Source organism: Anomaloglossus baeobatrachus, chromosome 5 (genome assembly GCF_048569485.1).
Source record: "Anomaloglossus baeobatrachus isolate aAnoBae1 chromosome 5, aAnoBae1.hap1, whole genome shotgun sequence".
NCBI classification, from domain to species: Eukaryota; Metazoa; Chordata; class Amphibia; order Anura; family Aromobatidae; genus Anomaloglossus; species Anomaloglossus baeobatrachus.
In genome coordinates, this window is record NC_134357.1 from 504,226,533 (window position 1) to 504,252,701 (window position 26,169).

At 47.1% G+C, this 26,169-nt stretch overlaps 1 protein-coding gene across 1 annotated transcript; it reads left to right on the forward strand.

Annotated features, from left to right (window-relative positions):
* The first annotated feature begins 4,545 nt into the window (after positions 1-4,545).
* On the forward strand, positions 4,546-26,139 carry LOC142312841 (oocyte zinc finger protein XlCOF29-like). Its single transcript, XM_075351828.1, has 3 exons — positions 4,546-4,603; positions 25,641-25,785; positions 25,915-26,139. Exons 2-3 carry the CDS (start codon positions 25,708-25,710, stop codon positions 26,137-26,139), a joined length of 303 nt encoding a protein of 100 aa, XP_075207943.1. The 5' UTR covers positions 4,546-4,603; positions 25,641-25,707.
* Positions 26,140-26,169: the final 30 nt, after the last annotated feature.

Below are 26,169 nucleotides of genomic sequence, written 5' to 3' on the forward strand. Positions count from 1 at the left end.
ACAACGTGCGACCATTGAATCGCCCTAAGAAAACATCCTACACCATCAGATCATCCTTGATCTCCCTCGTGCTCCCCCATATAATGAGCCGATGGCTGCACCCTTGGCACAGCCGTCCCGCAAACACACGCCCCATCAGCGTAACTCTGCACCCGCACTTCAACTGCCCCCAGCAAAGACTGCACCACCTTAAACCGCACCGTCCTTGCCGATCTAACTGCCTCTATCGCAGCCCATAGGACCACACCATTACCCACGAGGCCCACACTCCATAGCCATAACATCAATCTCTATCCCCCACCAACCGCATCACTGACACTGGACCTCCAGTCCCTTCCTGCGCCAACAGAACGCCAAAAGGGGTATACGCCACCTGCTGCAATGACACAACAACCCACACAAATCATCGGACCCGCCGACCCAATGCAAAAGAGAATCATCCTATAATGAATGAGTGATGTAAGCTTGATTGTAAGATTCTGATCTGGCTTATATATCCTGAGTCATATTGCAATGGATTGTTGAAAATCCACTTGTGACTTTTAGGATCGCTACTTCCAATAGGTGGCGCTGTGCTAGAGTTTGTCTCCTTTACTGGAGAGACAATTTGATGTAAGCTTGGACACACCACGCACCACCCACTCCACGAAGAAATAACCGCCTCAAATAGGAACACGAAATGGAACAACCCGTCAGCAAACACCGATCAACGTAAGAACTCCCATCCCCACAGCAGCACCAGAACTGCTGGCTGGCAGGGTGTACCAGTAACAACCGAAATGTCGCCGCCACATCCGCCTTCACCATCAATGCTCCACGGCTCACCGCGTTTACCAAATCCCCACACTTCGTCAAACGACACATAATAAACCGCCGACAATTCTGGAGCAAAGCAGGCATACACCAATGACTCCTCCGGATAAGATACGTTTTTGAACAAGCCGAAATATATTCAGCTCCTTTTTTGGCACTACCCCCAACAGAAACCCAATCATGAGAAGGAGGGACCCTGAATGGCCACCCATCCTGCCCAAAGCCACTTTCTTACCCCACTTTCCACTAACAACATCCGGGCGTCCCCTAGCCAAGCGCCAATTCCAATAAGGAGGCGAAGATCCACCAACACCAACAGAATGCCAAATCGCGGGAATTACTACGTCTCTGTCCCCAGCCCGAACACCTATGCTTAAGACCACCGGCTGCGCCAAATCTGCACTGCCCGCCAATCTACTGCCCCCCAACAAACCCCCATCGTCCGGTTCGCTGGGATTCCAAGTCCTGAACAACCAACTGCCCCCCGGAAGGGCTGACTAGGAGCCGCCATCAACCGCATCCATAAGGATATGCCCGTATGATCCTACCGCATACTCGCACGCAACCCCTTTCCCTGCCGAAATTACTCGGCGTACAAAAGCCAGGCTAAACCACCATATAACCGAACAAGCCTACCCAAATGCATCCATATAACCAAACCATGCCGAACAAGTACCCAATTCCTTCTCCCGATATACACACACCAAAACGCAAATGCCCGCAGCCACGTTGCAAATGTACGAGGGGAGAGCCTATAATGGCGCTACCCCCCTCTACTCCTCCTTCCTGGAGTCACTCGGTTTGACCTTATCCAGGTGAAGCTGTTCCAGGGGGAGCAGCGAAAGTATTTCTACACTCTCCCCATTCAAATCTTATCCCTCACATCCTCCAGCAGGTGAGCCCCCCAGCGGGCCTTCGAAACACCCATGCCTCTCACTTGGCCACTGTCATTCAGACGCACCGCCTCATCACCCTTTTCTTTCCTCACCACTTACTCTGTTACAGCCCTTGCCGCCTCTGGCCGAAAACGCTCCCCTGCCGCCACATGCGCCTTCACTCTGCCTGCCGTACCTGCGCCTATTACCACCGATCCCGTCCATGCCGCCGGCGGCGCATGCACACACTCCGCAACCGTATACACTATCCCCTGCAGTAAAACCCCATACCTAGTCGAAATCACAGACCCCCTTGGCGCTGCCGTGTCCGCAGCCGCCCCCCCCCCACCAACTGTGCCCCAACCCTGCCGAATCCACGGCCGTCTCACCCGACCGCGACCCGGCGTATCCTGGAATAAAGTCACGCCATCCTCCGCCATCCGGACATCCGAATCCTCCGTCGCCGCTTCCTCCTCCTGCTCGCTGGAGCCGACTGCCTCTGGCTCATGTAACGCAGCGCTGCCACCACCACGGCCGTCCTCCTGGTATGCCGCGTGGGTACCGTCCTCCAAGCTCCATCTTCTGTCCCGCGGCGACAACCCTGGAAACCGTCACATCCCACGGGCTGCCACCGCGGGCCTCCTCTTCTGGCCCGACCCCCCCCCCTGCTGCCTGCAAGGACGGGGGGGGGGGGTACCTGTGGCCCGACCCGAGACCGCCGCTGCTGGGAGCTGCATGCCTGATCTGGGTGACCAGGCAGGGACCCCGCCGTCACCCCCACGTACTGACGCCTCCCGGGCACCCGTTGCACCAGGCTCGCCTGCCCTGGTGCCGGACCCCCTGCTGGCTGCAGCCCCCCGGCCCCCCACCACCCGCGGGGGGGGGGGGCTGTAACACTGGCATCTGTCCTCGCCGGGCGCTCTCCTGGCCTGGAGCCGCCGCATCCAGCCCTCCTGGGCCCACGAAAGCCTCTGTCTGCTGGGCCCTCCCCCTTCTGGGGTAGACCGCCGTGGCCGGGAGCTGCACCCTGCTCTGGGTGACCGGGCAGGAACTGCAGGGCCCCTGCCGTCACCCCCCACTCACTGCCGCCTCCTGGGCACCCGTCGCACCAGGCTCGCCTGCCCTGGTGCCGGACCCCTGCTGGCTGCAGCCCCCCGGCCCCCCCTCCACCCGCAGGGGGGGGTGTAACGCCGGCATCTGTCCTCGCCGGGCGCTCTCCTGGCCAGGAGCCGCCGCATCCAGCCCTCCTGGGCCCACGAAAGCCTCTGTCCGCCGAGCCCTCCCCCTTCTGGGGGAGACCGCCGCGGCCGGGAGCTGCAACCTGCTCTGGGTGACCGGGCAGGAACTGCAGGGCCCCTGCCGTCACCCCCACTCACCGCCGCCTCCTAGGCACCCGTCGCACCAGGCTCGCCTGCCCTGGTGCCGGACCCACCACTAACTGCAGCTCCGCGGCCCCCCCCACCGTCCGCGGGGGGTAAAGCTGGCCTCCGTCCACAGCAGGGCGCTCTCCCCCGTCCGGGAGCCGCCGCATCCCGCAATCCAGGCCGCGGCTCGAAACCGGAAGTAGGCCGCAGACTAGCCACGCCCCCCCTCCCGGCTGCCGCGGCCAGACGGAGATTCCTCCGGCGGCTGGAGCAGCAGCAGAGCATCGCCGCCGTCCACGCCACTGCCGCGGAGGGTCCCCGAAGGGGCTCTCACGTCTCCTCCTCGCTCCCCCCGCATACGGCAAGTACCTGAAATGAAGGAGGGGGGGGAGGACGCCGCCCGCTGCTGACAGGGGAGCGAGGGGAAAGTGCCGACAGGTTAACCCTCGGCAGCCAAGATGTGGGACCGCGCTGCCAGGGGCCCGTGCACTGCCATGGTGAATCCGCCGGTCCCGGACAGCAGCCCCGTCGCATGTCCGGATCGCTCCATATCCGGAAATCAAGAGAAGGGGGTAAGCCAAATTTCCTATACTTACACCCCTCATCTGTCCCACCTCTTCCTCCAGAGAACTCCTCCTACCCACCAATCCCTTTCTCTGCACTATACACGAACATTCCTGTTCTTATTAACCCCATCACTCCTTCCCTTCCCTCTAGTCATGTCGCCCCTCCACCCTATGGGTTCCATGGCTTGCTTACAGCTCCGCTCCGTACACATCGTACGCTCTTGGCACCACTTGACAGACATCGTACACACACGGCTCTGTACACATCGTATGTGCGCAGCTCTGCTTTGGTCACGTCGTATGTGGATGATTCCACTGCAGAGATATCATACACTTACAGCTTCGCTCCATACACATCAGACACATACCGCTCTGTAAACATTGTATGTGCAAAGCTCTGCTTTGTACACATAGAATGCTCACGGCTCCGCTCCCTACACATTGTACACACACGGCTCTGCTCCGTACCCATCGTACACACACGGCTCCGCTCCGTACCCATCGTACACACACTGCTCCGCTCCGTACCCGTCGTACACACACTGCTCCGCTCCGTACACGTCATACACACATGGCTCCGCTCCCTACACATTGTACACACACGGCTCCGCTCCGTACACTTCGTACACACACGGCTCCGCTCCCTACACATTGTACACGCACGGCTCAGCTCCGTACACTTCGTACACACACGGCTCCGCTCCTGGCATGTCGTATACATCTCTCCCTGCTACATCCCTCCTGACCCCACACATAAACTTCACCTCATCCAGCACAGCAGAGTCCTGCACACACTGAGGAGCTGATCATGTGACCCCTGACTCCTCCCCTCCATGTGACATCATCACAGGTCCTGTAAGCACAGAACTGCATTCTAGCATTTTGAACACGCCCCTATCACGTGACAGAAATGCCGTCATACCTGGAAGGAGCCCATACAGTCTAGCATCTACCATATATCCAGTGTGCGGCTCTGCAGGAGGAGGTATGTGGAGATTCCCCAATACTGGGCGCAGGGGGCATTAACCCCCTCAGTGCTGAGCCCATGATAAATCTCTGCCTATGACTATAAGGCTATATGCACAAGCGGCATCTTTTTATCTTGTGGTCACAGAAAATGCAGCTTTGTGACCCAAAAAGCGCAAGACGTTTTACCGTGTTTTTGTTAATGCGTTTTTTAAAGGAAGAACAAAATATGATAGGATAGGATAATTGATATCTAGCGAAGATGATGGAAAGAACATATAGGAAAGAAAGAAGTAACAGAATAGCTGGAGAGAGAGGGATAGCTAGCTTGGCCAGCTGTTTTTTTCAAATTATGTTTTGGTAAAAAAAATGACGTGGGGTCCCCCCCATTTTGCACATCTAGCACAGGAACAGCAGCTGTGGGCTGCAACCCTCAGCTGTCTGCTGCACCCTGGCTGGTTATGAAAAATAGAGGGGATCCCACTGGTTTTTTTAATTATTTGATTTACTTAAAAAAAAAAATGGCAAGGCCCCCCCCCATTTTTCTAAAACCAGCCAAGGTTCAGCAGACAGCTGGGGGCTGAAATTATTAGGGTGGGAAGGGCCATGGGTATTTTACCCTCTCCAGCCTAACAGTAGCAGCCCACAGCCGCCCCAGAAGTGGTGCATCCATTAGATGCGCCAATAGTGGCGCTGGATCCGGCTCTTACTGGTGCGGTGGCAATAGGGGTAATAAGGTGTTAATGGCAGCCAACAGCTGCCACTAAGCCCTAGAATAGAAATGGGAGACGACTATGAGACCCCCCCATCACTAATCTGTAAGTGAACACCCAAATAATCCTTTATTTGAAATAAAAGATAAAATCCTCTTTCATAACTTTATTAACCCCAAAAACACCCCTGCAGGTCCGACATACACACGAGGTCCCACGACGCTTTCAGCACTGCTACATCTGAAGCTCACAGCGAGCGCCATAGACCATGGCATCCCGCTGTAAAGTAGCGACTGAAGGGAGCCGTACGATCATCGGTATTGTCACTCAGGTCATTTCCGGTCATAGGTGGAGGACTCCAGCTGTGGCTGCGGCTAATCTGAGTGATTTTACCGCTGATTGTGGCTTAGTCTCTGCCAGAACCTCACAGCGGGCAGTCATGTTTTATGGTGCTTGCTGTGAGCTTCAGTTGTAGCATTGCTGGAAGCATTGTAGGACCTCGTAGGGATTATGTCAAACCTCAGGGATGTTTTTGGGATAAATAAAGTGGTGAAAGAGAGTGTTTGTTTTTTTGTCTTTTATTTCAAATAAATTATTTTTTGGGTGTTTGTGTTTATTTTCTTTCACTTACAAATTAATGATGTGGGGTCCTCATACGCCTCCCATTACTAATCTAGGGCTTAGTGGCAGCTGTGGGCTGCCATTAACTCCTTACTACCCCGATTGACACTGCACCAGAGCAATCAGGAAGAGCCGGGTAAAGTGTCGGTATTGTCGCATCTAATGGATGCCGTAATTCCGGGCGGCCACAGACTGATATTTTTAGGCTGAGGGGTGCCCAATAACCATGGGTCTCCCCAGCCTGAGAATACCTGCCTTCAGCTGTCGGGCTTTATCTGTGCTGGATATTATATTATTGGAGGATCCTACGCCAATTTTTTAAAGTTATCTATTTAGTTTACTGTACAATATAAACCTGCCCACCAGCGTCTGTGATTGGAAGCGTCAGACACGCTGTCACTCAGCGTGGGGGCTCGTCTGACTGCAACCGATCACAGATGCCGGTGGGCGGAGTTTTAGAAATCGAGCAGAGAAAAAAGATGAAATAGCAGGCAGAGATTGTGGGGTTCTAGTTAGTAAGGAGGTGATGTCAGGTCCAGATAGGTAAATCTGTGTATGATCAGCATAGAGATGATACTGAAAACCGTGGGACTCAATGAGCTGTCCCAGGCCGACCGTGTGCATGGAGAACAGGAGGGGTGGAATTCAGTGGAATGGTGCTGTCGGAAGCCAGATTGTAACTGGTCAAAGAGATAGAGGTGGGAGGACAGTTCAAGAAGGACATGCTGTTCCAGCAGTTTAGAGGCCTAGTGGAGAAGTGATATGGGGCGATAGCTTGACACAGAGGATGGGTCAATGGGAGGACTTTTTCAGGATGGGTGTGATTGAGATATGTTTAAAGCATGACGGGAATACACCAGATGTTAGTTATAATTTGAAGATATGGGTTAGGGTGGGGAGAAACACTGCGGAGACGTTGGGGATGAGGTGAGACCTGAGCGAGTCAAGTGCACATGTGATGAGATGTGATCTTAAAGGGAACCTGTCACCAGATTTGGTGACTATAAGCTGCGGCCACCACCAGTGGGCTCTTATATACAATATTCTAACATGAGCCCAGGCCACTGTGTAGAACATAAAAATGAATTTATAATACTCACTTAAATGGTTGGTTCGGAGCAGAATGGTCAGATGGGTGTCTCTGTTCTCCGGGTGCAGCGCCTCCTCTTTCGGCTATCTTTGTCCTCCTTCTTCTGAAGCCTGGGTGCATGACGTGTCCTACGTCATCCACATGCGATGGCATTGAGGTCCTGCGTAGGCGCACTACAATACTTTGATCTGCCCTGCTCAGGGCAGATCAAAGTGCGCCTGCACTGAATTGAGGCAAGAGTCACTTTAAACTCTTTTTGTGCAGTGCGTGCGGTCATCATCAGTTTTTTTCACCTTTTGAAAAGACGGACACCACTTAACAGAGGCCCCACAGAGTCTGGAGTATAACTCTGCTGCCTCATTAGTGAAAGGACCCGTAGGGGTTTTTATCTGAATCACATATTAGGCCAGAGCCATTTGTAGAAGGGCATCCAAGCCTGCCTGGCTGGGTGGATTGCCAAGTGGTGAGCGGCACGCTGCAGAGCCAGGTGATGAGCGACCCGCTGCAAAGCCAGGTGATGCGTGGTCCACTGCAGAGCAGAGGACTGGCATCTGGCTCCTTGAGAACCCTTGGATGGGCTCCTCCTCTCCATGTTCAAAACTGTCAGGTGGTGCGCTGTCCGCTGCAGAGCCATTGACTGGCGTCGGGCTCCTGGAGGACTCGTGGGTAAGCTCCTCGTTGGTGCACGTGACACCGTCCTCCACCTCTTCTGCTCTGACCGTAGCACTGGCCAGTTCTTGAGCTTTGCTAGTGCCCTTCTTAGTGACATTCTTGCAGTCTTTGGTCACTGACATAGAGCTACAACCTGATGCACCGACACACCTTACTATATCTGCACTCTGACACTCTAGTGTTGAGCTAGTCTTAAGACCCCAGCAGCCACAGCTGCTACTGGCAGTCTTTAGTGTCTGGGAGTATGGGGTCTCACACTCGCACACACTATTATCTCAATCCCACAGCTGCGTCTAAAATGTTATGAACTGGGCCGGGGGGAGTCTCCTGTACGTCCCTTGCTCGGTCGCGACCCTGTCAATGTGCAACGAAACTTCACCTCGCAGCCCCACGCTCACGTCTTTAATACGTCGGGGCCATACGAAACGACCTCAATGCTTCAGCCAACAAGCGACGTTCTGCACCCCTGAGGGGGTTTGGCACAATGCAACACTGACACCTACTGTCCCCGCGGGCACAGGGAGGCATGGGGAGTTGAACTGAGTAGACCGTGCAACCTCCGTTGCACCCAGCTTTCCCACAACCTTGACAGGCCGACAGGAACTTTCCACTAGCCTAAGTAGAACAGAATTCTGCTGGTCCAGTACAGTGCGGTAAACTGCCACCAGTTCTTCGTTAGATATAGGCCTGGTCTATTAGCATGACTATATCTGGCCAGAAACCATCCCAATTAGCTTGTAAAACTAAAGGCCCCGTCACACGCAGCGATATCGCTAGCGAGCGTACCTGCCCCCATCGTTTGTGCATCACGGGCAATTCGCTGCCCGTGGGCACAATATCGTTCGGAGCCGTCACACGGACTTACCTGCTTAGCGACTTCGGTGTGGCCGGCGAACCACCTCCTTTCTAAGTGCGTCACAGCGGCGTCACTAAGCGGCCGCCCAATAGAAGCAGAGGGGAGGAGATGGGCAGTCATAACATCCTGCCCACCTCCTTCCTTCCTCATTGCCGGCGGCCGCAGGTAAGCTGTAGTTCGTCGTTCCCGCGGTGTCACACGTAGCGATGTGTGCTGCCTCGGGAACGACGAACAACCTGCGACCTTAACAATCAACGATTTTTTTAAAATGAACGACGTGTCAACAATGGACGATTTGGTGAGTATTTTCCATCGTTAACGGTCGCTCGTTGATGTCACATGCAACGACATCGCTAACGATGCCGGATGTGCGTCACGGAATCCGTGACCCCGGCGATATATCATTAGATACGTCGTGGCTTGTGACAGGGCCTTAAGCCGAGCTCACTGACTTGGAACTCGGAATCAAGATAAAAGAAACCGCTCAGATTAAATTATACATATTAAATTGCCTTAAGGGCACACTAGATAAGACACTATATACAAGATGAGAGTTACAGAATATATGTCAGAAGTGCAGTTACAGATAACCTCGTGGCTATAAACAGATATGCAGATTTATAAATTACCTTGTTCCTTTGTGTATATGAATGGTGATTGGCTGACACAGGGAAGACGCTGTGGAGCCACAAGTTTCCTGAGACTTCTCCCACGTGTATCGCATGAGACCACCTGGAGAAGAGCAACACAAAATGTCCGCACTGAGGTTCTGAATCTGGCCACATTCCATGTCCCCTCCCACCTGTGACCTTAGACTGAGCTGGACATGAGTGTGCCTCTTCCCTTCCAGGGAAAGTATGTATTTCACTTTTCCTTCATAACTCTGCCCCCGAGCGTCCCACATGGAAGATATGAATATTTATATTTTGCACCAGGATCTTATCTATCCATAGATAGGAAATATGATATGTCTGGGGGCTTCCTACTCCTAGTTATTAATTATTGAAGGCTCGCACATCTTACAATTTAGCAGAAAAGTGTGTGATATGCGTCTTGAAAATCTTATTTGGGGGAGCAACGTGCTCCTCGATATTGTAACTCTTTCAACGGCTCCTTTCGGTCTAGTTTTTCCCATTGAGGCTTGTTCATAAACTTGCAGTTCTCCTCCTACCTCCTGAGCCGGACAATTCACTCAGCAAGAAAGCCTGCTCTACTCAGGAACTGTCAATTAGATTTGTCACCTTGACCAGGTGCTGAGTAGATCTAAGGGGATTCTTTGCTAGAGTGCAAGGGGGTGGGTTATTGTACAGGGACAGCTGACTGACCTTTGTCATAATTCTCATCATATTCCTCAGAATATCCTCACAGGGGTTCTGCAAATAGAGTCCGCAAACTAATCTAGGAAAATCTTGTGCTTCAGAAATGAAAGGGCGCTCCTTCCCTCCTGAGCCCTGTGGTGCGGCCAAACAGTACTCTACAGTCACATGTGGGGTATTGCCACTTTCAGGAGATATTGTGTAACACATTATAGGGCCATTGTGTACCTTTTCCCCTTGTTGAAATTGGAAATCTGGAGTTTAAACAATATTTTAGTGTTAAAAATGTAATTATGGGGGGCGTGGCTTGCTGATGGCCGAGTGAGCTGCACTTGCTGGGAGCTCTGTCCTGAACTTCCCCCATTAGCCTCTATTAGAGCACATTAACATCTCCCTGCTTATGGGCAGATCCAGGAAAGTCACCAGACACCGAGGTGAGATAAAGGAGACAGTGAGCAGCATGGATCGTTTCCTCAGCCAGAGCACCTCAGCAGCCGTCAGGAACACTAGATCAATGATGGCGTCTGCCTCCCTCATGGAAAACTCACAGCCCCGGGAAAGTCAAACACAGACACAGCAGGAGCTGGGGAAATCACAGCAGGACTTCTCCAGCGAGGAGGACAATGAGGGAGATCTGCCTAATCTACATGAGATAAGTAAATCTATCAAGGCTTTGCCTACAAAAAAAGATTTGGACAGATTTGCTAGCAGGCTTGAGAATACTTATAAGAAAGAGCTGCAGGCACTGAAATCTGAATTCACATACAGGGTAGAGGAAGTGGAGAAGTCCCAGGAAGCCATCACTGCTGAGTTGTCCCTACAAAGGAAAATATTACTTAGCCACTCAGCAAAGATTGATGAGCTCACTTCAGGGCAAGAGGACTTAGAGAACCGCAATCGGCGAAATAATGTCCGTATCCGTGGCATCCCTGAAAGTATTGGCACGCCTGAACTGGAGGCCATGGCACAGAAGCTCTTTGCTCAAATTCTGGGAGAACAAAGCTCTGGGCCGATTGAGTTAGACCGCATACATAGGGCCCTGGGTCCCAAATCCCCTCCAGATTCACGTCCAAGGGACATAATATGTAGAGTCCACTTTTATAAGGTAAAGGACTCCATCATGTCCGCGGTGCGGCAGGCAGGATCCATCAACTACCAGGGGTCCCAGGTCCAGATATTACCGGATCTGGCTAGACGCACTCTGCAGCTGCGAAGAGCATTAAAACCCCTGCTCCAACACCTCCAGGACAGAAACATTCCATATAGATGGGGTTTCCCCTTCCAGCTGACAGCGCATAAGGATGGGAAATCAGCAATCTTTCGCAAACTCGGAGATCTGGCTAAGTTCTTGGGGACTTTCGAGCTTCCTATGGTAGCACTGCCGGATTGGCCCTCAGGCCCCCAACTCCCTGTGGAACCCCCAGTATGGCAGCCAGTCCGTCGCCATGGGAGACAAAGAGGTCCTGACAAGAGCAATCCGACAGGGTAGCGGTCCTGTGTAGCACCCCTGTTTCCTACTGGGGATAACCTTCATGGGCCCTTCCGGCATGATAGCCAATTATCCCTGGAGCCACAGGGGAGGGCCTTACCATGAAACTGCATCAAAGGCATCGTTGCAAGTTACTGTGATTTGTTGAAAGTCTTTCTCCTGTCACCTAATATTGCTTCTTTCCAGACTAGCATTGTGTTATTTCACAGGTGTTATCAGAGGTTCTGACATTGGGTCAAGTACTACTTAAACCTCATAGGAGGAAGCAGTAAACTGTTTGTGTTATACATCCACTTGGACCCTCCACCTGGTGGACCTGGTTTGGAGTGTCTTCCCCTAGCCTTTACTGACTGGACCCTGTGGGGCTGGACCGTCTAGAGGCGAAGATTTGGGCCTTTTGAGAAATAAGCCCGGGAGACCCATGTGATTTTCTTGTTTTTTACAATTACTAGAATCTTGTCCCTGATCTGAACACTTTGCTTACCTACCGGGAATGCTGATTGGGGTCAATGCCTAGAATAATAGCCTGTTATGATGTTTACTTTTCTTTAGATGATAAAGTTTTAGCGGGAGCATATAGTTAGTGCGCTTTATAATGATATATCATATTGTATTAGAGGCGGGGGGTAAGGAACGGACTCGCTGCCGTTCTTGGCTTCCTCTAACCCCCCTTAGTGCAAATGGCAATCCATTGCCATGGAAATTTTCCACCACTTAATACTAGGGTTCCTTACCCACCTTTTAGGTCCTTTGACCTAAACCTTGCTATTTCTTTTCTCTGTCTTTCTTTCTTCTCTATCCTTCCCTTTCACCTGACTGGACCAGCCCCCAGATACCACATCATGCTTCCAGCTGACCTGCATTATGGATAGTGTCAAGTTTTGCTCCTTCAACGTTAAAGGTTTGAATGTCCCTGAAAAAAGAAAACAGATAGCATATTCCTGTCATAAGCAACGGGTGGCCATCTTGATGCTTCAGGAAACTCACTTTAGGTCAGATGCAATTCCTAAGTGTTCCTCGGCTTACTACCCGATTTGGCACCATAGCTCGAATCCTGATGCTAAGTCTAAGGGGGTTTCCGTGGCATTTCATAGGTCCTTCATACCAGAGGTGTTAGACTCCTGTATCGACCCCAAGGGAAGATATATTTTCTTAAAGCTTTCTTGGAAAACCAATATCTTTGTTATTGCTAACATGTACTTTCCTAACCAGGGGCAGGACAGATTCTGTGCAGACGGGAGGAAAATTCTGGAAGATTTTGCGGACTCCTCTCCGGTGATATTAGGAGGCGATTTTAATCTACCAATGAACCCGGCCCTTGATGTGTCCTCGGGTAAGTCGTCCTATCCGGCCTCAGTCATACAAAGGGTCAAAAAGCACATGCATGGTCTGAGATTGGTGGACATATGGAGGATTCTTCATCCGGACACCAAAGATTACAGCTTCTATTCCTCGGTCCATTCTGTCTATAGCAGAATTGACTCTTTCCACATTTCTCATGCCCTCCTAGACATGACAGTAGAAGCGACCATAGGTAATATACTATGGTCAGACCACGCTCCCATTTACTTATCGATTCAGTTAGGGCCTCGTGTCAAATCAAATTTCACCTGGCGACTGAATGAAAACCTATTACAGGATCAGTTATGCAAAGCGGACCTTACCCAGTCAATTCATAACTTTATTAGAGATCATGAATGTGATACCACTTCTCCTGCAATCCAGTGGGAATCACTGAAATGTGTATTAAGGGGCATTTTGATCTCACATGGTACCCGCCTGAAAAAAGAAAGAGCCATTGAAATAACGCAGTTATCTAACCAGATTGCCTCACTAGAAAGCAAACACAAACGGGACTCATCTCCTACAACCTACGCACAACTCTCTACAACCAGACATAAATTACTAGAGGTATTAGACCAGAAATCCAGGGGCTTAAGAGAACGTCTCAAAAGCCGCTTTTATCAACTGGGAAATAGAAGTGGGAAGCTTCTTGCAAGGGCCCTCCATCCCCGCTCCATGAATACTTACATCCCTTTCATAAAAGACCCAGGAAGTGATGGTCATTTGCATAGCAACCAGGACATTTTAGCAGGCTTCCGCACATACTACAAGGCGCTTTATGATATTAGGGGACAATCGGGACACATAGCGACATATGGGACTCAAGAGGATGTTAAAGCTTACCTGAAATCCCATAATCTTCCTTCCATCTCAAATGATACCTTACTGGAGCTGGAAGAGGACTTCTCCCTGGAGGAGGTCAATGCGGTAGTCTCAGATTTGAAGTCAGGGAAAAGCCCAGGTCCAGACGGGTTCTCAGCGGGTTTCTATAAACAATTTTCAGAACTTCTAAATCCTCTGTTCCTATCGGTCTGTAGATATATATCTGCAGGGGGTGCGTTCCCTCCCCAGGCGTTGATGGCCCACATCACAGTTATACCAAAACCAGGGAAGGACGCATCTCTTTGCTGCAACTATAGACCGATCTCGCTCATAAATCTAGATATCAAGCTTTATTCTAAAATGATATCAAATAGGTTACGAGACCTTCTTCCCAGACTGGTAAATCCAGACCAGGTGGGTTTCGTGCTCAGAAGAGAAGCCAGGGACAACACCCTGAGGACCATCTCCCTGATTGACGGCGCAAGACGTCACAGGATCCCCATGTACATCCTGTCGGTAGATGCAGAGAAGGCGTTTGACAGGGTGCACTGGGGTTTCATGTTTCAGGTCCTTAAAACATAGGGTTGGGAGAGCACATGATGAACAGAGTTACAGCACTCTACTCTTCGCCCACAGCACAAATCAAAATAAATGGCTCCCTCTCAGATTCCTTTACAATATGTAATGGAACAAGACAAGGGTGCCCCCTTTCCCCATTATTATATATTCTGACCATGGAACATCTGGCGGTGGCATTGAGGAGCAATATATCAATTAAAGGGGTTACATTTCACAAACAGGACCATAAATTATCTTTATTCGCAGATGATCTGCTCCTGTACGTTACCTCTCCACTCATTAGTCTACCCAACATAATGGCTGAATTGCGGAGGTTCGGATCTCTGAGTAATTTTAAAATAAATACTCATAAATCCGAAATACTGAATATATCTCTTCCTCCAATGCTGGTGACTCAGCTCAAAGCCTCTCTCCCCTTCAAATGGCAGGTGGATTCATTGACATACCTAGGAATTAAACTGACGGCAGATCCCCTTGACCTCTTTAAATCAAATCACCGCCACATTTCCAGGAAGTTAGAATTAGACCTCAATAACTGGAACAAACTCCAGCTTTCATGGTTTGGGAGGATAAATGCGATCAAAATGGACCTGTTACCGAAGCTGCTTTATTACTTCCAAACCATCCCCTTAGTATTGCCGGCCTCTTTTTTCTCACGTCTGAAATCTAGCATAACCAAATTTGTCTGGGCACATAAACGCCCACGTATTTCCCACAAAATATTGAGTAGATCAAGGGATATGGGAGGAACTGGACTCCCTAATCTGCTTTTGTATAGCTACGCCTCTTTAGGGACGTGCGTTCTGGATCTATTTAACTCAGGTGAAACGAAAAGATGGGTGGAAGCCGAAAGCGCGCAATCTGATGTTGATCCGAAGGTAGTTATTTGGACCAGAGCACCACCCAGCTCCAGCTCTATCACAGTACCCTTTATCACAAAGCAATTGCGGAATTTTATGTCCCGAGGTAATAAATATCTTGACTTGTCCTCCATTCCAGGCCCATTGACACCGGTCCATAGTAATTCAGATTTTCAGGCGGGTTTCCATAGATCAACATTCCTCCATAAAAGGAAGAGTGACCATCCTATTATTCGTGACTTTATCTCAGACACAGGTATTACACCCCTAGATAATTACTCTTCAGATATCACCAAATCTCAAGATATGTGGTTCTTCTTCGAACAGCTGAAAAGTTTTATAGTGTCTATGGCTAGGAGGGTAGACATCTATAGGGCACTCACACCCTTTGAGGCCCTTTGCCTAGCGAAGGATCCTCCAGGCCATACCATTTCGACCTTGTATGACTTGTTTCTCAGATGCAGAGGTGCGAGGGACGGCTTGCCTGGGTACTTTGGGAAATGGGAGAGAGAGTGGGGGAGGTCATTCTCGGCTGAGGAGCGGACCAAAATCCTTCTCTTTATTGGTAAAACTTCGCTGAATGTGATATCACAGGAGAGGTGCTACAAGATCCTATCTAGGTGGTATAGGTGTCCTGTGAGTATCCATGCTGCCTTTCCATCAGCCTCTGATGTGTGCTGGAGATGCCAAAAGGAGAGGGGAACCCTCACTCATATCTGGTGGTCATGTCCCCCGGTGAGATCATTCTGGGAGAGCATTTTCCAGTTACTCAATAAACTCTCCTTGAGGCAGATCCGGCCCACAAAAGAGTTAGCTCTCCTGTCCCTCGGGAATGTTTCTGCTTCAGGGTTTAGGAAAGGTTTATTAAGACATTTTTTAACAGCTGCCAGAAACCTAATTCCAAGATATTGGAAGCAAATTAGAATCCCATCACGGGATGAATTCATAGCAGAGTGCAACGAGATCTTCAGGATGGAGACCTTGATAGGTCAGACACTCGGCAACAAGGACAAAGTTGATGCTACGTGGGCCCCGTGGATCATGTTCAGGGACTCACCGGATATGGGTCTATGGATTCACGGGGGGGCAGGTATGTAGGTAATTTTCCATTCTCTTATTTCTGTACCTAGAAGGTTAGCCTTGAAAATGTGGTTTTGATGTAGGAGCAGGGCTGTGGAGTCGGAGTCGGAGTCGTGGAGTCGGAGTCGGAGTCGGAGCTCATTTTGGTGGAGTCGGAGTCGGAGTCGGTATAAAATGCACCAACTCCGACTCCTAAAATATATAATAAATTGGGGACAGGAGTGCAATGCAGAATGTGCTGAATATTTTACTAAATAATAACATTTAGTATAATGCTTATATTTAAGTGAAAAATGTATTGTAGTACAATGTGAACATCAGACATTTAATTGTTTTTATGATACAATAATCAAGATATTTGGATAGAACATAAAATATATTTATTGGAATACAACTTTAGAACACAAAAAACTGTAATAAATTGTAAATATGTAATACACTATGTAATATACAGTAGATTACATATATATCTTGTGTGTGTATATACACTGTATATACATATATATATATATATACAGTGTATATACACACACAAGATATATATGTAATCTACTGTATATTACATAGTGTATTACATATTTACAATTTATTACAGTTTTTTGTGTTCTAAAGTTGTATTCCAATAAATATATTTTATGTTCTATCCAAATATCTTGATTATTGTATCATAAAAATTATTAAATGTCTGATGTTCACATACACATATTCATGTACTACAATAAATTTTTCACCTAACTATAAGCAATATATGTAGGAGTCGGAGCCGGAGTCGGAGCCGGAGTCGGAGTCGGTGCAAGAGAATTTGAGGAGTCGGAGTCGAAGGTTTGGCTTACCGACTCCACAGCCCTGTGTAGGAGGGCGCATCCACTCGGGTGGGAACTCTTTGTACCCTTCCCCTTTCATCTTACTTTCCCACGTTTCTGTTGTCTTTACTGTCTCTAAATTCTTCTTCCACCTCCTCTTCTTTATCTCTTTTTTTTCAACTTGTTCTTCCTATTTCAAACACATACGAATTGTACTTGTTATTTTTGGTCGCCAGTGGCGCAGGTGTAGTCAAAGAACTGTTGTGTTTTTAGCAGCTAGCTTGGATATATACCCTCAGCCTGCGCGCTGTGCAATTGTTTGATTATCTTCTTCTATTCTAATAAACTTTGATTTGAACATAAAAATGTAATTATTTTTTCCTCACCACCCAATAGTAGAACATTTTGTAACACACCTGTATTGTCAGTATTCTCACTGTACCCCTAGGTGAATTCATTGAGGGGTGCAGTTTGTAAAATGGGGTCTTTTCTTGGTGTTTTCTGCTGTTCTGGCATCTCAGGGTCTCTGCCAATATGGCATGGCACCCGCAAACCATTCCAACTAAATCTCAACTCAGATATGGCGCTTCTTCCCTTCTTTACATAGCACTATGCCTCATGAGTAATTTTCAACCACATATGGGGTACTGGCATACTCAGGAGAAATTGCACAACAAATTATATGGTCCATTTTGTCCTGTTACCCTTGTGCAAAGTAAAAAAATGGGGTTAAAGCAATATTTTTGTGATTACTTTCACGGCTCAACATTATAACGTTTTGTGACGCAGCTGGGGGTTTAAGGTGCTCACCAAACATCTATATGAAATCCTTGATGGGTCTAGTTTCTAAAATGGAGTCACTTGTGGGGGAGCTCCACTGTTTGGGCACATCAGGGGCTCTCCAAATACGACATGGCGTCTGCTAACGATTCCAACTAATTTTGTATTCAAAAAGTTACATAGTTACATAGTTACATATAGTTACATAGTTACTTAGGTTGAAAAAAGACCTAGGTCCATCTAGTTCAACCTTCCTCCACCAGTTCTACATTTGGTCACTAAGTCATTTATAACCAACAATGTTCTGTGTACTGAGGAAATCATCCAGCCCTTTTTTAAAAGCTGTTATAGTATCTGCCATTACTACCTCTTGTGGTAGTGTATTCCACAGTCTGACCGCTCTAACTTCCTATTTAGGTGTCGGAATCGCTTTTCTTCCACTCGCAGTGAGTGCCCCCTGGTCCTTAGTATTGTTTTCGGAAGAAATAAGTCATGTGCCAGTCCTTTATATTGACCACACATGTATTTATACATATAAATGAGATCTCCTCTGAGACGTCTTTTTTCTAAGCTAAACATATCTAACTTTTTCAACCTGCCATCATATGGGAGGCCTTCCATTCCTTGTAATAGTCTAGTTGCCCGCCTTTGAACTGACTCTAACTTCTGAATGTCCTTTTTAAAATGTGGAGCCCAAAACTGGATCCCGTATTCCAGATGTGGCCTTACAAGTGATTTATAGAGGGGTAACAACACGTTGGGATCACGGGATCTAATCTCTCTTTTTATACACCCTAAAATCTTGTTTGCTTTAGCAGCTGCTGCTTGACATTGAGTGCTGCTGCTCAGCTTATTTGTAATGAGAATACCCAAGTCCTTCTCCTGTTCTGTAGTCCCGAGTTTACTTCCATTTAATGTATACGCAGCTATAGGATTACTCCGTCCTAGGTGCATTACTTTACATTTATCAACATTAAATCTCATTTGCCAAGTATCTGCCCATTCTGACATCTTATCCAGATCTTTTTGTAATATTGTACTATCCAGGTCAGTTTTTAATATCCTACATAGTTTGGTGTCATCGGCAAAGACTGACACTGTACTATCAATCCCATCCACAAGGTCATTAATAAAGAGAGTAAAAAGAATCGGTCCAAGCACAGATCCCTGCGGCACCCCACTGCTGACTATAGCCCATTTAGAGAATGTACCATTTATGACTACTCTTTGTTTCCTATCTTTTAGCCAATTCCTTACCCAGTTGCATATTGTGTCCCCTAGTCCTTGCTTCTGGAGCTTTAGTATAAGGCTATTATGTGGTACAGTATCAAATGCCTTTGCAAAGTCCAAATAAATGACATCAGCTGCATTACCAATATCCAGGTTTGAACTTACCCCCTCATAGAACCCCAACAGGTTGGTTAGACACGACTTATCTTTCATGAATCCATGCTGTTTGTCAGTTATCATATTATTTTCTGCAATATATTTTTGCATGTCATCCCTTAAAATGCCCTCAAAAACTTTGCATACTACTGATGTCAGGCTTACTGGACGGTAGTTGCCTGGATCTACCCTCTTACCTTTCTTAAATATCGGTACCACATCAGCAATCCTCCAATCCTGAGGCACCAACCCTGTTACAAGTGAGTCTAAAAAGATGAGATACAGCGGTCTGTCGATTACGGAGCTCAATTCCCTCAATATTCGTGGATGAATGCCATCTGGCCCTGGGGATTTGTCAATGTTTAATTTACTCAGACGTAGGCGTACTTCATCTTGTGTTAAATTAATTATATCGGGTGGTGGACTTTGATTTTTCACTTGTTGAATGATCCCTGGTACAGTCAGTTCCTTGGTGAATACAGATGAGAAATGCCTATTTAATATCTCAGTCTTTTGTTTGTCCTCTATAACTAACTTGTTATTATATTTTAAGGGTCCGATACTATCCTTTGTTTTCCTTTTGGCATTAATGTATTTATAAAAGATTTTGGGATTTATTTTAATGTCATTGGCGATTTTTGTTTCAGTAGCTAGTTTTGCTTGTTTGATTTCTTTTTTGCATTGCCTATTGATATCTTTATACTCCTGCAATGCTATTTCTGTATTCTCAGCCTTTAAGATTTTAAACGCCCTTTGTTTTTGTTTTATTATACTTTGTACAGTCTTATTTATCCATAGTGGTTTCTTTTTATTCCTGGACATTTTATTACCAGAGGGTATACGTTTTTTACAGGACTCTAGTAGTATATCCTGAAACTTACCCCATTTATGTTCGGTATCCCCAGTTACCATGACTCTGTCCCAATCTACACATTTAAGCTCTTCCCTTAATTTGTTGAAATCAGCTTTCCTAAAATTCCAGGTTTTAGCATTCCCCCTTTGAAATGTTCTATTGAATATTATGTCGAAGCTTACCATATTATGATCGCTGGTGCCCAAGTGCTCCCGGACCTGTAGATCTGAAATTGTATCCGGTCTATTTGACAGGACCAGATCTAGCAAATTATCTCCCCTGGTCGGTTCACCTACCATCTGAGAGAGGAAATGGTCTTGAATGGTAGATAAGAACTTACAGCTTTTAGCAGAACCAGAAGATTCTATGTCCCACTGTATGTCTGGATAGTTGAAATCCCCCATAATAAGAACCCGATTATTATTATTAGCTGCCTTTTCAATTTGTTCCAGCATTTCACCCTCTATTTGTTCAGGTATGTTAGGAGGCTTATAGCAAACTCCAATTAGCATTTTTCCATTATTCCCCTCCCCATGTACATTTACCCATACTGACTCTACATTGTTGCTGTTCCCCTCAATGTCATCATACAACACAGGTTTTAGGTTAGATTTGATAAATATACACACCCCACCACCTTTTCTGTCTTTTCTGTCCCTCCTAAATGTACTATAACCCTGTATGTTTGTCACCCAGTCATGGCTTTCATCCAGCCAGGTTTCCGTAATGCCCACCACATCATAATCCATGGTTGACATAAGAGTCTCCAATTCATTCATTTTGTTTGCAAGACTTCTTGCATTTGCCAGTAGACATTTAATCCTATTAACACCTTTATTACTCCTAGCCTCCCTATGTTCCTTGCATGTCCCATCCCCCACTAATCCTTCATTGACCCCTACCGTCTCCCTGTCTCTATCTGCTCTATCTATCCCCTTATTTGCTCCACTACCCTACCCTAAGTCAAATGGTGATCCTTCCCTTCCGAGCCCTGCCATGGACCCAACCAGTAGATTTCCACCACATGTGGAGGATCGGTGTACAACAAATTGTATAGTGCATTTTTTTCTTGTTACCCCTGTGAAAATACAAAACTTGGGACTAAAGTAACATTTTTGTGGGAAAAGGAAACATTTTTATTTTTTCCTTCCACATTGCTTTAGTTTCTGTGATGCACCTAAAAGGTTAATAAACTTCTTGGATGTGATTTTGAGCACTTTGAGGGGTGCAGTTTTTAGAATGGTGTCACTTTTGGGTATTTTCTTCCACCTAGGCCTCTCAAAGTCACTTCAAATAGGATATGGTTCATAAAAACATTATTTTGTAAATTTTGTTGGAAAAATGAAAAATTGCTTATAAACTTTGAACCGTTCTAACTTCCTAACGAAAAAAAACTGTTTCAAATATTGCGCTGATGTAAAGTAGCCATGTGGGAAATGTTATTTAGTAACTATTTTGTGTGACATAACTCTTGGATTTAACCCCTCTCACGACTGATGACGTACTGGTATGTCATTGGTCGTGTCGCAGTAATCACCACCGGCTGCCGCGGTGAGTCAGCGGTAATCCCCGCATATGTCTGCTGATTTGATCTGCAGACATGTGGGGCTAACAGGTGCAGGCGGATCCGCAAGTGACAGCGCAATTTAAATGGCTGTGGCGGGGATTGTGCCGTTCTCTGTCGCCATCTGAGGCCCTGTTACATGATCACGGTGAACAGATGGTTGTTATGGTATCTCGGGATCATGTGATGAATCCTGACATGACCATGATGTACCCCCTGTAAGAGCCGACAGAGCGGCGTCTCTTAATGGAGCAGTGTATTTTTGCTGATCAGAGCTGTGCAGAGCTGCTTATCCATGAAGTCCCCTAGGGGGATTAGTAAAATAAATAAAAAAAAGTTTAAAAAAATAAAAAAAAAAAAAAGTTCAAATCCCCACCCATTTGCCCTATTGAAACTAAAAGTAAAAAAACAAACAAACACACATATTTGGTATTACCATGTTCAGAAATACCCAATCTATCAAAATATAAAATCATTTATTCTGATTGGTACACGGCGTGGCGAGAAAAAAATTCCAAACGCCAAAATTAAATTTTTTTGGTCGCCACAAAATTTTTTTAAAATGCAATAACAAGCGATCAAAACGTAGCATCAGCACAAAAATGGGAATAATTAAAAACCTCAGCTCAAGACTCAAAAACTAATCTGCATTGAGCCCCAGATCATGAAAAATGAGAACGCTACGTGTCTCAGAAAATGAGACCAAAAAGCACTACTCTTTTTTTTTTTTTTGGACGAACTCCTGAATTTTTTTTAACCCCTTAGGTAAAAGTAGACGTTTGGTATCTACGTACTGGTACCGACCTGAGGCATCAGAACTACACATCAGTTTTACCATATAGTGAATACGGTGAATTAATTACCCCCAAAACAATAGTGCAAATGTACTTTTTTTTTGCAATTTCACTGCGCTTGGAATTTTTTTCCCCCATTTTCGAGTACGCTACAAGGTAAAACTAATGGTTCCATTCTAAGTACAACTCTGCCGTTAAAAAAATAAGCCCTCATATGGCAAGATTGATGAAAAAATAAAAAAATAAGGCTCTCGGAAGATGGGGAGCAAAAAACGAAACTCGCACGAGGGTGAAGGGGTTAATAACATTAAAATAAAAAGTTTGAAATATGTTTACATTTTTGAAAAACTTCTAATATTTTCACATATAAACACAAAAAATATTGTTTTAAATTTACCACTTTCATGAAGTACAATATGTCCCAAAAAAAAACTATCACCGTGATCCGTTGAAGTGTTCCAGAGTTACTGTATTTTTCGGACTATAAGACACTTTTTTTTCCCCCAAATGTTCGGGGAAAGTGGGGGGTGCGTCTTATAGTCTGAATGTAGGGCTGCGGTGAATGAGGGTGCTGCGGTAGAGCGGGTCATCGGGGGCATGAGCAGGCTGCAGCAGCGCCTACCGTGACCACGTGGGCCCGCTCATTACATATGCACGCCCATCCTCCCGCCCATCTCTCAGCGCTGAAGCCGACGCTGACAGGTGGGTGGGATGATGGGCGGGGGGTGCACGTATACTAAACAGCCGGCCACATGATCACCCCTGGCAATTACAGCCTGGAGTGATCATGTGCGGCTGTATTCACTGCTCCCCGCGCATCATCATCAGCGCGGGGTGCAGTGAATCAGTACACTCACCGTTCCCCTGCAGCACCGCGATGTCCTCCTGTCTGCCGGCCGCGCTGTGTGGAGACTAGCGGTGCTCACAGCGATGACGTCATCGCTGTGCGCACGTGTCCACACAGCTGCACCGGCACAGACAGGAGGACATCGTGATGCTGCAGGGATTGTGGCCGGCTCCACAAAGCGTTGCCGGCACAGACAGAGGAGGAGCGATGCTGCGTGGAGCAAGGAGAGGTGAATTTAAATTTTTATTTTTTTTTTCTGTGTGTGCCACAGGATGCAAGACATATAGCAGGATGATGGCATATGAACAGGATGATGGCATATAAACAGGATGATGGCATATAGCAGGATGATGGTATATGAGCAGGATGATGGCATATAGCAGGATGATGGCGTATATAGCAGGATGGGGGTATATAGCAGGATGCGGCCATATGCCAGGATGGGGTATATAGCAGGACAGGATGCGGCCATATGCCAGGATGGGGTATATAGCATGATGCGGCCATATACCAGGATGAGGTATATAGCAGGATGGGAGTACATACCAGGATGGCAGTATATAGCAAGATGGGGCTATACCAGGATGAGGGACATATATATATATACAAGGCAGGAGGATCATTACCAGGATAGGGTACCTTAGTAGAGAATTTGGGGACATTACCCCCATAATAGTGTCAGAAGCAGATCCTCGCCCCATAACAGTGTGTCATGACCACATTTTTTGCTTAAAATGTTATTTTCCTATTTTCCTTCTCTAAAACCAGGGTGTGTCTTATGGTCCGGTGGTCTTATAGTCCGAAAAATACGGTATAACCTGTCAAAGTGACAGTGGTCAGAATTGCAAAATATGTCCCGGACATTAAGGTGAAAACCAGGCATGGGGGTAAAAGGGTTTAAGGGAACCTGTAAACGGGTTTTTCCCATATAAGCTGCAGCCACCACAGTAAGCTCTTATACAGTATACGGCATGCTGTACTTAAGTGCCCAAGCTACTCTGTATCACACAAAAAATAGCTTTTTAATATATTAACCTGCAGAGTGGCCCAGTCCGATGGGCGTCCCTGGTCTCAGTCCGGTACTTCGTCTCTGCTTGAGATCGCCGTCCTATTTCTCTTCTTCGTGTGGATGACATGTCCTACGTCATAAACATGCACTACCCTCTGCCATACTGAGGGCAGAGCAAAGTACTGTAAGGCCAAGGCCACACAGGGATTTGTGCAAGTGCTCACATACACTCATCTCACGCTTGCAGCACAGCGGGAGCTAAGTGTCATTCGAGTATCATGCGACTGTGGTCCGATCATGCGATCAGACCACAGTTGCAGAGGGGAGGGTCGGCGCGGAGGAGGAGAGGGAGGGATTTATCTCCCTATCTCCACCGTTGCCGGCTGATGCGAGAATCGCACTGCTCTCGCGTTACACCGGTTTAACGCAAGAGCAATGCGATGTTTCTCTCACCCCATAGACTTGCATGGGTGTGAGTGGAACAGGATCGCATTCCACTCACAGCATGCTGCGATTGTTTTCTCGGTCCAATTAGGGCTGAGAAAATAATCCCTCATAGGAGCTGCCCCATAGGGTAATATTGGTTCAAGTGGAATGCGATTTATTTTTTTTATCGCATTCCACTCACACCGTTTTTCTCGCCACGTGTCCTAGGCCTAATACGCTGGCGCATGGAAAGGTCAAAGAACGCATGCGCATTACAGACTTGTGTACAGTATTCTAGAATACTGTATAGGCTTTGCTCCCACTTGCAGTTAACACGGACAAGTGCAATCCGATAAAATGTCGGATTGCACTTGAACCAGTGTTAAGTAATGCAGCAGTGTCCATCTACTATTCAAGTCGACATGAGAACAAAATTTGCAGCATGCTGTGTTTGGCAGCGAGTCTCGTATCTCACGCACCCATACAAGTCTAAGGGGGCGTGTGAAACATCGGACTGCACTCGGATGTCACGCTCACAGCAGAACCTTAGCTGAGTGTCATTAGCATATCGCATGCGATGCCATTCGCAAGTGGGAATAAGGCCATATAAGGGCTTACTTATGATGGACGCAATTTATATGGGGAAAAACCTGGTAACAGGTACCCTTTAATAATGATTCAGATAATTTAGATTTTCCTTTTAGATTTTTTGGGGGATTTTGGTGCTGGATTGGAGATATTCTGTGATAAATCTCTGTGTGTGACTATAGTTGGATTGTGTGTTATACCGGGGGCAGGACGGGGCCAGGACTGGATGTAGTGATCATGTGAAGCCGGTAACAGCTCCGGAGATTTCTTATATGGGATTTTTATCCTGTTACATCATCATCTTCATCTGGCAGCTAAATAGAAAAGGGTTCTTTACAGTTAGAGCAGTCAAATTGTTGAATGCCCTACCACAAGAGGTAGTAATGGCAGATACTATAACAGCTTTTAAAAAAGGGCTGGATGATTTCCTCAGTACATATAACATTGTCGGTTATAAATGACTTAATGACAAAATGTACTGTATAATTGGTGGAGGAAGGTTGAACTAGATGGACCTCGGTCTTTTTTCAATGTATGTAACTGTAATATCTTCTCTCCATTCAGGTACCTACAATATCGGATCCTCTCAGATCTTCTGTATAAGGGAATTTTACTGATTGACCCGTCAAGGATGGATAGGGACAGGGACAAGATGGCGGAGAGGATATTACACCTCACCCTAGAGATCCTCTTCCGGATTACTGGAGAGGTGAGAGATTCTGATGACATCACATTACATCATTCTTATCTATGGGAATAACAGATGGATAGAACTGGAGAGGTGAGGACTCTGGAAATGTCTGTAGTGAGGTTTATTAATGTGTCTCTCCATAACCAGGATTACACAGTAGTGAAGAAGACCTCTAGTGATCGCTGTCAGGACCCTGTGTCTGAGGGATGGGGAAGACCCCTGAGCCCAATCACGGGACCTCCACCTCACCCCCTGATACATGAGGACATCAATGACCAGAAGATCCTAGAACTCACCTACAAGATGATTGAGCTGCTGACTGGAGAGGTGACACTGCTGGGAATGCTGGGACATTATACAGTAACGCTATGAAGGGATCGGGGGATGACGGTATCATTGTAT